This window comes from Zonotrichia albicollis, chromosome 8 (assembly GCF_047830755.1).
Source record: "Zonotrichia albicollis isolate bZonAlb1 chromosome 8, bZonAlb1.hap1, whole genome shotgun sequence".
Lineage (NCBI taxonomy): Eukaryota > Metazoa > Chordata > Aves > Passeriformes > Passerellidae > Zonotrichia > Zonotrichia albicollis.
Genome location: NC_133826.1, coordinates 12111288 through 12124375, shown reverse-complemented (window position 1 = coordinate 12124375; position 13088 = coordinate 12111288). Strand labels below are relative to the sequence as shown.

Sequence of the window (13088 nt, the reverse complement as noted above, 5' to 3'; positions counted from 1 at the left end):
GTTGAAAGTTTCTAGATGTGCACTAATGGAGTAATTTATTTCATCTAATGTTTTTTATGTTCCTTTTTCTTGCAGTGGAAATGGAAACCTTTAGGGAGCAGTTCTTTCTAACTCTTAGAATCCTCTTTTTATTGCAATGAATTGCTTTATCTTTCCTGCACCAGGACAATAGGTCTAGACTTGGGTTTTTTTCTAAGGCACAAGCACAAGAAGTTCATAAGTGTCAAGCATGGACCTGTTGTCTCTTGGACCTGTGCAAAATTACTTCCTTGCTTAGTCTCACACACTGTTGGAAGTTTTTTAATATTTTTGCTCTCTGGTCCTCAGTCTTCAAAACTATAACAGCTTTACTTTGTGTTTTACTCTTGCTGTCAGTCTCACTTGTTTAGGTGGTTGGGGTTTTATGGTAAGGGTTCTTTCTTTGCTGCGTTTTTACCAAAGTATTGCACTGTTCATTGAATTCCACTTGTTATGGGGGAGAAGAACTGCAGCTGTCATACAGAGATATAAATATAAGTAATTGGAAACATTATACAATATTTAATGTGAAAGAATAAATTCCAGGCAGTTGTATCAATGAGGATTATCTAAATAATAGCCAAGGAATGTTTTTAAAAATATACCATTTTTTCACTGTAGTCATCAAGTAGACGGCAGCATCCTTTAAATAAACATCTTTTCAAACCTTCAACTTTCATGACATCTCATGAACCTCCAGTTTATATGGATGAAGATGATGACAGATGCAGTTTTCACAGCCATATGGACACTGCAGCAGAAGAGGAAGTATCGGTATGTCATTTCATCAGTCAGAGAATGTCTTGCTTGCTGTCACTTTGACCTTGTTTAGTGTTTAATAGATAAGGCATCTTCACCATAAAATATCATCAGGGAAGTATTAAATTGTAATAAGATTTGTGAGCCATTCTGAATTATAAATACATTATTACTATAACAGCTTCTGACAGCAAAGAATTCAGACCGAATCAGGAAGGAAGTCTGTAAGTCATAAACACTTTTGTCCTGAAATATCTCAAAGAAGTTCTAGCTGCTTATTTTTAGTAAGTGATCTGGTACAAGAGAGGTTTGAAAATCTTGTAGATGATATAGTTGGGATTCTGGTTAAAGATGTGTTTTAGAAAGGTTACATAGAGCCCTGGTAAAATTCAAATGCTATTGGCGTCACTGTTTTTTTTTAATCTTTTACTGGCTGAATTAATTATGAATTTTGTAAAATCCACTTCAAAGTGTGAACTAACAGAGTGAATTGGCAATCAGCAAGCATATTTATGTATTCTTAGAGGCACATTCTAGTAGACATCCTAACCCAGTGAATTGCTGCATCATGGAGTGTACTACTTTCCTAATTTATCCCATGCAATAATACAACAGGAATTTAGACATATGTTGTTCCCATTTCCACACAGAATTGTAGAAGGACTATATCCTACTGCTTGGGAGCTGGGCAAGTTTCACAGCTGGTGTGAATCACTGTGGTTTTCCTGTTTTCCTTAGACTGAAGAACCTGATGAGTTAATTCTTTTTTTTTTTTTGTGAGCCTAGTGACATCTTGTGTGTGAAAAGCTTGTTGCATAACACAAGTACTGAGGCCACCCACTATCAGTCCATTCATTTTTTTTACTGACTTTTTTACCTGCACTGCATAGTCTTCCTTCAATATTACATTTACTTTTTTACTTCCTAGTCTTAAATCCCATCTGTGCTCATGTTCAGTGTTCTCTCTGTGATGGTCTTCCAGCTCATCCACAGCCATTCCTGGTAACTTGGCATAATCCAATAAGAATCTTAAAAGGCCTGGAAAGCAAAATGCATGTTAGAAGAGATGCAATGCAACCTCTTTTGAGCTAACATGCTTTAATTCTGTATTGGCTTTAAAAACATATTTTCTAATTGTTCTGAACAGTTTCCTGAAACATTTTGGTTTTGCCATGGTGCCCTAACTCATAATTAATGCGGGCACCATAGCAGTTATAATAGTGGTCATGTGCCACACAGTGACATGTTTTTAATTTGGCATAATCTTTTCTTCCTTCACTAGAGTAACATTTCCAGATAGATCCAGTTCTGGCTTTCAGTAAGGTAGAAAGACACAGGAGAGCTCACTTACCCAAAAGGTCCCCACAATCAGTGCAAAATAATAGCAATTTGGAAGCAAAAAGGGATTGTAAACTATATTCAAAATGAAGGCTTCTATTCCAGTGTTACAAGTCAGATCTCTTAGTGACAGTCGTTGTCTTGGAGAAAAATACTTTGTGTCATTTAGCAGAAGAAAAGCAGTGTAGCAGGAAAAAAAGGTTTTCTTTGATTTCACAGTGGAATTACCACATGCTTTTCCTGTGTAAAGACAAAAAGATTTGCCTGATTATTACCAGTCATAACTATTCCTGAAAAATTATGTTTTGGTATAAATGAGTTATTTTCAAGTGAAGACCCACTATTGCTAACAGAGTTCATTTACCTTTCAATTATGATTTCTCAATTTCGTGAGTAATCTATAATTATTCTAGAACACAGCTGTTTACTATTCCAGAATGAATTGTCCACACAAGGAGCTATTAAAGGATACTTTATTCAGTAATCAGTTCTTTTGTGACGGGCATTTTTTCTCAGAAAAGCTTTTGAGATTTGTGTGGAAGGTGAATCTCTGTTTTATATTACAGAAAATGTAGCTTATCACTACACAACTGAATTGTGTCATTTAACCATAACTTTTTCTGATAGTTTGCAGCCTAGTCCTTTATATAGGCTCATAATTGCAATTAAATAATTGATAAAGCCGTTCAGAAATGTAGTAAAGCTTCTTTCCCTCACTTCCTTTAATAAACTTACTAAATAATACAGAATCTTCAATCTTCACAGATTCATAAAAAGAGATGGAAATTACACATTCAGGCTACATTAGAAGAATTTTAATCACTATTCTGTAGTTGTAGTTGTTTTTCCTACCTGAAGGTTTCTGTCAGTGTAGGATGTGAAAACTGCTCTACATCAGTGAAGACTTGTCATCTTTGAAAACAGGTGACATCTACCAACTACAGCTGCTACAATAAAATCATTGCCTTGAAATGAGCATCTGAACTAGAATTAGAGCTTCTGTCCTTTCTTAGCAGATCCTCAATCTTTGTTGAGGGAAACTGTGTGAGAAAAAACAGAATTTGCATGTCTTTGAAAAAGAGAGGAGCATTTGTTGTAGCTCTCTGGCAAAGATGGTTGCACTGGCCTGCAGGGAGACAAACTGCTTCATAATTTATGAAAAAATAGCAGCCTGTTTTTATAAGCTCTTAAGAGACAGTAAAGAGATAAAGGGAGTTAGATAACTGAGTTCTACTCTTTCAGTCATGGCATGGTGCTTCTCATTGCATTTTACTCTTATCAGTAAAGGTGAGAAGTTAATACTGGATATGAGTGTTATGGTTTTAAAAATATGTTTCCAGTATGTTAGAATAATGCCATCAATTTCTTGAATACTATTAATCATACATAATGATTTATGGAAACAAATTCATGTCTTACTAGTTACTGTATTCTTAAGTAAGAATATTTTTCTGGCTTTTTTTTACCCTGAACAGGATGAAGAGAGTATTCCAGTAACATATCGAGAGTTACCTGAATACAAAGAACTGTTAGAGTTTAAAAAATTGAAGAAGCAGAAACTCCAGCAGATGCATGCAGAAAGTGGGTTTGTGCAGCACGTGGGATTTAAGGTGAGTGCAAGAGATGTTCTTCTGTTGCTCAGTGGAATGTAGAAGTTTTCCAAGAGAATGTGGTTTGAATTTCCTGAAAAGATTTCATGGAATACAGCAAGTTTTGTTGCTTAGTTTTTGTTCGCTGAATCTGTTTTCCCTCATTTTGTTTAAGAAAAACAGCCCACATAATTCAGTCTTTCTGGTGGCTCAGCTTTGACTGAATGCTGATGTTATATGGAAATTAATAAACATGCTGTTTTTTTCTCACCACATTATGAAAATACAGCTTGTATTAGAGCCTTGTTAAATCATAATAGAATTCCATTTGACACTACATTCTGTTTTGACAGTGATTATTAATAATAATTTTCTGATTATGAGTTTGGAGCAATTTTGCCTCCACCCGAGGCCAAAGAAGGGACAGAAATTTTGGATAAGAATAATAGATTAAAAATGTTTTTTGTTTTGTAGCAACTTCACAATCTAATCAAGTAATAAATGACAGAAGTTGAAGCAAGGACATAAAACAACGTTCAAGTAAAATTAAGAAAAAAAACCATTAAGTTAAACTGATGTGTTTTCTGAGCAACAACCATTAATAGGCAACATGAAAGAAAGGGCACTCTGGAAATCTTATTTTCTGGTTTGCAAGGGATTTTGTGTCTAACTTGCTACTGTAACTGTTGGAATAGGTTTTTTTTCTTTAGTGTTATGGAGATGGATTTATTTTCTGATACCCATTTGCATAAGAATGCAAGGACAGTTCAAGGTTCAGTTCAAATTGACTGTAAAATTAAGACAGCCTCATCAGTTGATACTGACAGATTTAAGACAGACCACCAAGGTGCTTCTTATTTTTGTTGGTTTTAGTTGGCATGGTATGTTTGGTGTTTCATTTTGTGGGGATTTTTTAAATAAGCATTTTCTTTCCCCCAGAACTTGAAGCTTTAATCAGTCAGACCAGACTTCAACAAACTTCTTTTTCTACATAAAATTATCCTGAGAAATAAATTGACATTACACTGTGTCAAGCATTTAAAGTTTGAAAGTTTCTTTGCATTTGACTTTGATTGTATTATGCATTATAGTAAGCTGAGAAATCAGGTGATTATGGGCTGTTTTCCTTCAGGAACTTCAGTCTGTAGGCTGGACAGACCTTACCTAATAAGCAGCCATTGAGAGCAGATTTGGTTCTGCAGAGCCTTTGGCCTCATTTACTGCACATTATTCAACCTGTGCTTTGAATATTGAATTATTGAATCCCTTGTGGGCTTTTTATGGCTTTCACTGCTATAATATCCAAGCAATTTGCAAATACTTCTTTTCTTTATTAAAAAATGAAAGGCATAGTATTATTTCTGTTTCATAGGGCAGAGGGGAGCTGGAGCATAAAAACTGAGGTCAAGGCTTTCCACTGTCTTGGTCCTCAACTTCAGATAACTGGAGCCAATTTTTCAGTTCTAGCATCATTCTGAAGTTGGTATTTTCAAAGAGCAGCTCTTGGTGTGCTCAGTCTCTGCTCACTCCCAGCCTCACCCTGGAAAAGCATCTGTGCCCAGAGGGGAGCAGCTGTGGCAGGGCTTGTGTGAGGTGCTGGTGACCCTGAGTGCCTCGGTGGTGGCAGCAGCAGCTGCTGTGACATTGGGTTTCACAGGTGCTGAGACAGCAGTTCAGGTTCTGATGGATGGGTAGAGGATGAGCTATGGGAGCACAGGCTTGTTTCCCACATCTGTTTTCAGTCCTGTCCCTGCAGCACTCTTCATAGTTCAGGTTTTTTAAAAGTTCTCCTTGCCTGCAAGTCCCATTTTCCTGGTTTCTTTCTTTTGATCAAATACTTTTGCCCCTTTTCTGTACCACTGTGAATTTTTCATCTAGTCTTTCATGTTTTGTTTTATCTTTGATTTTTTTCTCTTCATGCCACACTCTTGCATTTGGGATTAGTTCTTCTCTCCTTGCTCAATTTTAGTTCCAGACCTCTGTTTCCTACTCTGAACATGTTATTCCCCTTCCTTCCTGGCCATCTGGCTTTAGTTCCAGCCCACCCATGATGTGTTACTGCATTTCCTGAGTTGGAAAGGGCATCAGTGTGCCCTGATCCACAGCCCCAGCAGCCCAACAAGCTCTGCTTGTCTGGTCTTACTGCTTCCCTCTGCCATGGAAGGGCTGACATTGCATGTGGCTGGGCTTGTGTGAAGCATCCCATCCTTGTGCTGTGTCACAGCAGTTTTGGAGCCACCTGAGGATGAGAGAGTCTGCAGGCAGGGCTGGGCTGCTTTGCTCGAGCAGGGTGGTGCCAAGGTGGGGGCATTTGGGGAGTGGGAAGCAAGGCAAAAGCTTGATGGATCCTCAGGGCTCTGGAGGGCCTCTCCTAGAGAATGAGGACTTCTTTATCCACATGGTGAGGGGAATTCAGCTGTGGGGGCTGGCAATGGCACAGAGACACACAGAGACTCCCATGGATGAGCTGGTGTGCACTGTAGGCATGGGAGTGCCTCCCTCAGCTGCTGCTTCCTCAGTGCTGTTCCCTCTGCTCCACAGTGCGATAACTGCGGGATTGAGCCCATCCAGGGCGTTCGGTGGCACTGCCAAGACTGCCCTCCAGAAATGTCCTTGGATTTCTGTGATTCCTGTTCTGACTGGTGAGCAGCCTGTGCTTCTACTTGCTATTTGTCATTACACTGAATCTCTCTGCTGCAGAATTGCTATGTAGGGTGGAAATCTTTGCTCCAGCACAGGACACATAGCCTGTGTTGAATGAAGTTGAAGATAATTTAGCATCTCTTTGTGGGAGATACATTTTGTAAGCAGATTCTGGATGTATAATTTAATTTTCTTTAATACAGTGGACAAATAAATTTGGTACAGTTAAATAAGGGGGGGAATTAGACTTTATGAATGAACTGCTATCCAGTTTGGTTTGAATCTGTTCATATGATCACTTTTTATGAAAGTTAAATATAAGGAAAGTATTTGACTTTTAAACTGTTATCTTTTTCTTTCCCTTGCAGTCTGCATGAAACAGAGATTCATAAGGAAGATCACCAGTTAGAACCTATTTACAGAGCAGAGACATTTTTAGACAGAGACTACTGCATGTCCCAGGGCACCAGTTACAATTATCTTGACCCAAACTACTTTCCAGCAAATAGATGACATGGGAAGCAGATCTACCAACTTGGGTTTACTATCCTCTTTGAAAAATAACAATGGCACCATTGTTAATTCTGTGCACATTTTGGAAAGACTCTGCTTTCCCTGAAATGTCACTCACAGCATGACAGCTTCCTGGGTGTACTTGTCAAACTACAGCTTTGAGCTGTCATGGTTCTAGATCACTGAACAGCAGCTGAACATTCCTAGTGTGCAGAAGGTTTCACTGGGAGACTTTTCTTTCACCACATTAGTCACTTTTAGGTGGTGAATCTAAACAAAAGAAACACATACAAAAGGGTGAGCCAGAAATGAGAGCACACATTAAAGATAGAGTAAATTCCAAAGGCTTTGAAGAACTTGGTTATAATGAGATCCAGAGGAGATGAAGTATTTATATAAAAACAGTTTAGTAGCTTGCAGTTTTGTTGTGAAATAGTTTTCAGCACAGTAACTGACTTCTTTAGGCAAGGTTTTAACCAATGACAGTGTTTGCTTCTAGGCTGTACTCTAAAAATACTCACTGTCTCAGCAATGGTTGGCTACGGGCCTTTATTAAATCGGAGCTGCTTAATCATGTTGACCTTCAATTTTTAAATTTTTTTTTTTAAAACCACAACGAACTCTATTTACCAACAGTGAAGCACTACAGGGGGCAACTGTGGCATTGCTTCCTTAACCAGCTCATGGTGTGTGAATGTTATAAAATTGTCACTCAGATATATTTTTTAAATGTAATGTTATATAAGATGATCATGTGATGTGTACAAAATATGGTGAAAAGTGCCAGTGCTAGTAACTGTGTAAAGTCTCTAATACTCAACATTTACTCCTTTAAAATAAAATACACAGCCTTCTGCCTCTGTATTTGGAGTTGTTAGTGCAACTCGTCAAAGAAAACTGCCTAATATAAATCATATATATGGTAATAATTTTTCCTCTTTTGTAGTCTGCACAAGATCCATGAAAGATTGTATTTTTATTACTATTTAAACAGTGATTAAATTTAGCCTGAGCAGTGAGCAAGGGTTCACATGCATTCTTTTATACTGCTGGATTTTGTTGTGCATCATTTAAAACATTTTGTATGTTTCTTCTTATCTGTGTATACAGTATGTTCTTAAATAATGTTCAATTGTCAGGAGAACTGTGAGAAATAAACTATGTGGATACAGTCTGTTTATATATAGAATGCTTGCTGTGACTTCCTTTCTGTGTAGTTCTGACTCTTTAATCAGGATGGAAAGTTTGGACAGGACCTTTGGCTCGGTCACCCAGCGCCGCCTGTGCCGCTCCGGCCGGCAGGATTAGCATTCCAGTTCTCTCCTCCTCACTCACAGACTTCTTTGTCAGACCACAGAAAATCCAGATTTTAGTAGCCTTGGTACAGTGTATACCATTGTCTGAGAAGCTTTGTAATTATTGTGACATATTTTACTTAATATATTTTTTATTGAAATGTATAGCTTGTGATTCAGAAACACTTGATTATTTTATAACTGTAATAGACTTCCAGTTGCTTTGAAGCTAGAATACTCAGAGCAATTAGCTAGAAAACAAACTAATTTGACTTCAAAAGATGGCAATAGGAAGGATAATTGGCTGGCTGCACCTAGTAACTTTAATTATAAATTGATCAGTATTTTTGCAGTAACTTTAGGTGTAGCTATTTTTTGCTTCAGAAGAAAGAATGTAGGCATTTAATCTATTTAGAAAGTAATACAGTACAGTTACTAAAACACTGAGCAAGTATCATATGTAAGAGTATCTCACATATCTCGTATACTTAGATAAATTTAATATACCTTAAAAAACACAACACAAAACTCCCGTGATGTATTTTAGTTTTAATTGGAAAAGATACTGCTCTGAGAGGCTTTCTAAGACCATGAAAATATGCTTTCCACATCATTCATGGTCTTTATAGGAAACTAGAGTTGGTGAAGGTATATTATCGGGAAGAGGATCTGTGGTAACATTAATTTTCTGTTTGTATCCTGAAAAAATTATGGGAATAAAATAAGAAAAGTAAATTAGCGAAAATACTCAGTCATCAGTTTAGGATAGCTTGGAAAGAACAAAAGATCTTGGTATCCTTGGAACAAGGTTGGAAGCCAAAGGATAATTTCAAGTCTGAATCACTCAAGAGTGTCTTGGATAAGTCCTGTTTTATTGAATATGTATAAATATTAATGTTTCCCTATGCATGCATATGCAGCTATTGTTCCTGCATACATTATGAACGTATGCAAATAGGTATCTAATGCACATAACACCAAATCAAGCATGGGATTTTTTTGTTTTTTTACACAGAAAAGACAGAAGAAGCAGAAAGAAAAATTAAACTGAAAGTGTATGGATAATAATTTTTGTAATTCGATTTAAAAAACCCCAACAAAATAGCAGCTGATTGTTGCCTTTGCTCCCATCCTGCACAAGTGTGAGACTCCACACTTTATAACTTCTACTGTAATTAAATATCATAGAAAATACTCCAGAAAACCTACCCAGATGAATTTGCAACTTTGTGGTAACTGCAGAGTGTTCTTTCAAAAAGCAGCAGCAGCAGCTGCTGGTGCACGGGGCTGGTGTGGGCAGAGCTGCCCTGCCCTGGGGAGCTGCTGTGGTACTGCAGGCGCTGCTGCTGCTGCTGTTCCATGGCACTGGCTGGAGCTGGAGAAGCACTTCCAGAGCACCAGAGGTAAATGTAGGCTATAGAAGCACCCAGGAAAGAAGGAACATCCATGATGTGAAGGATAAGAACAAAACGTAAAACAGACCCTAAAAAATAATTGAATTGGCATCTACAGGGCCAATGCTAAGGAAGAAAAGAAAACAGAAGAATCTGCCCTGGTTGGAAAAAGGACATACTCTGTAAGCATGCTGATTTGAGCTATATTTTCAAGTCATGTACTGTGCTTTGAAAAGGATTAAACCCACATATACTGTTAACAGAAATCACTACTCCTCATTTTTGTACATGTTTTATTTGTATTGTCTTCATTACAAGAAAGGTAACTTTAAAAATGCAAATCTGCTGCATAAAGTACACCTTTGACAGCACAAGCAATCATGCAACCCACTTTCACTGTAAATTCATCCAGTAGTTCCAGTAAGAGGATGCAGTTACTTTACAGCAATGTCAAACAAGCTTTTATTTAGCTGTCAGTATACCAAAGAAACTCCACAATATTTTAGTTAACCTTAACAGAAATACAATAGCACTTTTACAGACTTTTTTGCAGATTACAGATAAATGGCTTACTAAAGGTGCAAGCAATATGAATTAAATAATCCCTGACATTTTCCTATTTTTTTGGTTTCCCACCCCACCACACCTTCCCAAGTTTTGGCAATGCCAGTACAAGACAACAGATGATGATCTGAATTTTGCATTTGAAATACTTCCAAAGTGAAATTTAGAGATGACATGAGATGTTCTGGCTCAGAACCAACTTTACATATGGACTTTAATAGCTATAGCACAAGTGCTGTTAATATGGATCATTACTGGACTGCACATTTAACTATACAATACAATAATCATTCTCAGCTCACAAAACTGGGAAGTCAGTTACAAAATCATAACATTCCCAGCAGAAGACAAGACTGTCTCAAAAATGGTGTCTGCTTCCCAATAATGGGTTGACAGACTTCCGCAACATTCAGCTGTATCTTCAGTGAATTTTTCTCCTTGCAACAGTGTTCTGGGCATGTGTGAAAAGGTTATTTTAACTTGTAGCTTGAGTGATTCCAGCTCCCTTAGAGCTGCATGTTACAGAGAAGAGGTTTCAGGCACTAAAGCCCAAGAACAAGCTAAGTGATACCACAAAAATTAATACTGTTAATAAAAAAATAATAATCAATGGGAAACTTGTGTGCAATAACCCTACTGTCAGTCTGCTGGACAGTGACTGGGGTGGGTGGGGAGCTCCCTGCTGGCCAGGCACTGCCCCCTTTCCCATGGAATGTGTGTGACCATGAAACACAAAACCAGAGCTGCTGCTCACCTTGCTGCTTTTAACCCATGAAGAGCAAACACCCAAGAAATCAAAATACAGTTCTCAGAGTGGGCTTAGCATTCAGACCACTTTCTGTTGGGTGTACTCTCAGAACTAAGATTTCATCTAGGGTAACATGCCACGTGCACAAATTCCAGATACCTCTCAAGGAAGCAGCTCTGCTTTGACCAGCAAATCATGGCTGTGGGGTGCACGTGGGCAAGGCTGGGTACACGCCTCACACACCATTACTGCATTTCTGGTGAAAAAAATGCTGCCTCTTCCTTTTTCAGAAAAGAGTCAATTGTCTTGCAGATTTCCAGGAAAACATCCTCCTGTGTTCCTTCTGCATCAACCTGTGAAGCACAAAAAAAACCAGTTTTGATTAAGTTACACAGAGTTATCTCAGAATCTAAACACTGCAATAAAAAACTGTTCTAATATAAAATGAAGTTGTTCTGCTTCATGGTAGAAGCATTCTAATGTAGAGGAGCAGCTTAATAAACCAGATTACTGATTTTGTTTCCACAGATTTCTGTAAGAAGGTTCTGCAGGCTGGATTGTCTGTAGCAAAGTACATCAGCCAAGTGAGGGAGTTTCAAGTACTCATGTTTTAAAGCGAAGTTACACCTGATGCAGAACAGATGCCAAGGGCTCTTTGCCCATCACTCCAGCCTGGCGAGGTCCTCCTGAAGGGCTGCACAGCACTCTGGGTTCTGGCCACTCCTCAGTAATTTAGCAAATCAATGAATTCCAGTGCATTTGTATTTGGTGAGCTGGTTCTGGTTTTATGACATCCTTTGCCCCTATCTTTTATAAGGGCACTGCTTTTGTGGTATAAGAACTCAACTTTCATTGAAGCAATTTTTTTCTTGAGCATCCCAAAGATTCAGTTATCTGACCAAGCTATTTTTCATTACTGTACTTCACAAAAACAAGATGAATTTGCACTCCTGTGCTGAAGATGAGAGAGCTGCATTTCAGCAGAGAGGAATGGCACTTGCAGCCAGTAATACTTGTCTGTGTTCCCTGGAAAACATGAGGCAGAACTGAGCTGTTCTGAGCAAGGAGTTTCATGTCCATCCCATGCTGTGCCACCTGAGGAAGGAGAGCTGTCTTCAGCCCTCACAGCAGTGACAGAAGCAGCTTTCACACTGGCTGTGTACTCCATGCAGATGCTTCTGCTGATTATTCCTTTCCTCAAATGCCTTCTGATATCTGGTCTTTACACAAAAGCAAGATTCTTCTCTGCTTCTCCATGCTTAATCTTTCATTCATGCATGACATGAAGTTTGCACAATATTAAATGGACCGATGTCAACTTTGTGAAAGGATCTTTTCCTGAACTGCATTTTCATCTCCAAGTTGCTGACTAGAAAGCCAGACAATTGTAGTGTTTGAAGGGGACATACCTGCCCATAATACTTTCTGCCATCTCTGGTCTGCAGGAGAATTAAGGGAGTTTCATGTTCAAATAAATGTATTTTTAAATAGGCCAAGAAATTCTGCTCAGATATGATGTTGTCTTGCAGCCAGCTCCTGTACAGCTGACTGCAGTCCATGTACATCTAAGTCCCTCGGTGCTGAGTTTTGTGTGGGAGTCAGCAGCTGTTCCCTGCAGAGCTCCAACAGGGACTGAAGGCGCTCTCCAGAGCTTGGCTTTCACTCCTGGTGGCACCTGCAGATGCTGAGAAGTTCGGTCCCGGTTGCATCCTGTGGGAAGTGCTGGCACATCTCACCAGCCAGAGCTCCAGCACTGGGTACCCAGCCAGGCCAGCCTTCAGGAGCCCTGCCTGGGCCTGTCCCCTTTGGGCTCACTGCAGGGGTGTGTGACAGTGGGAGCTGAGCTGTGCTGGGTGCCCTGTCCCCTTTGGGATCACTGCAGGGGTGTGTGACAGTGTGAGCTGAGCTGTGCTCGGTGCCCTGGCCACCTCCCTTGGCCCCCTCACTGCCCTTCATGGTGCTGGTACTGGTGCTGCTGGTGCTGCACATCTTTCAGAAGTGTTTAGAAGTGGGGGGTACTTACTATCAGCAAAGAGAAAACGGGGGTGATGAACTATTCCAAACCAAATGTCTGCCTTCTCCAGTTATAACAAAACCAGCAACTCCCATCTCAGCTGCTATCAGACACCTTGTTTGGCCTGTCTCAACTGCCAAGACAACTATTTTCATATGGCCATCCCACAGGAAATATACTGCATGCAGGGGCAAGGCCAGAGCCACTTCAAAG

General features: G+C 39.2%; 2 protein-coding genes across 8 annotated transcripts in view; one reads left to right on the top strand and one right to left on the bottom strand.

Annotated features, from left to right (window-relative positions):
- Positions 1-11115, top strand: part of ZZZ3 (zinc finger ZZ-type containing 3) — a 58442-nt gene extending 47327 nt beyond the window's left edge. For all 6 annotated transcript variants that reach the window (XM_026790457.2, XM_005482159.4, XM_005482158.4 and 3 more), the window contains exons 10-13: positions 640-792; positions 3591-3725; positions 6246-6346; positions 6716-11115. In XM_026790457.2, coding sequence (XP_026646258.2) covers positions 640-792; positions 3591-3725; positions 6246-6346; positions 6716-6860 — 534 coding nt within the window. In that variant the 3' untranslated portion in view covers positions 6861-11115. The remainder of the gene's footprint in view (positions 1-639; positions 793-3590; positions 3726-6245; positions 6347-6715) is intronic.
- AK5 (adenylate kinase 5) overlaps positions 6957-13088 on the bottom strand; it is an 86036-nt gene continuing 79904 nt past the window's right edge. For both annotated transcript variants that reach the window (XM_005482160.4, XM_074545991.1), the window contains exon 14: positions 6957-11214. In XM_005482160.4, the coding sequence (XP_005482217.2) occupies positions 11107-11214 (108 nt within the window). In that variant the 3' untranslated portion in view covers positions 6957-11106. The remainder of the gene's footprint in view (positions 11215-13088) is intronic.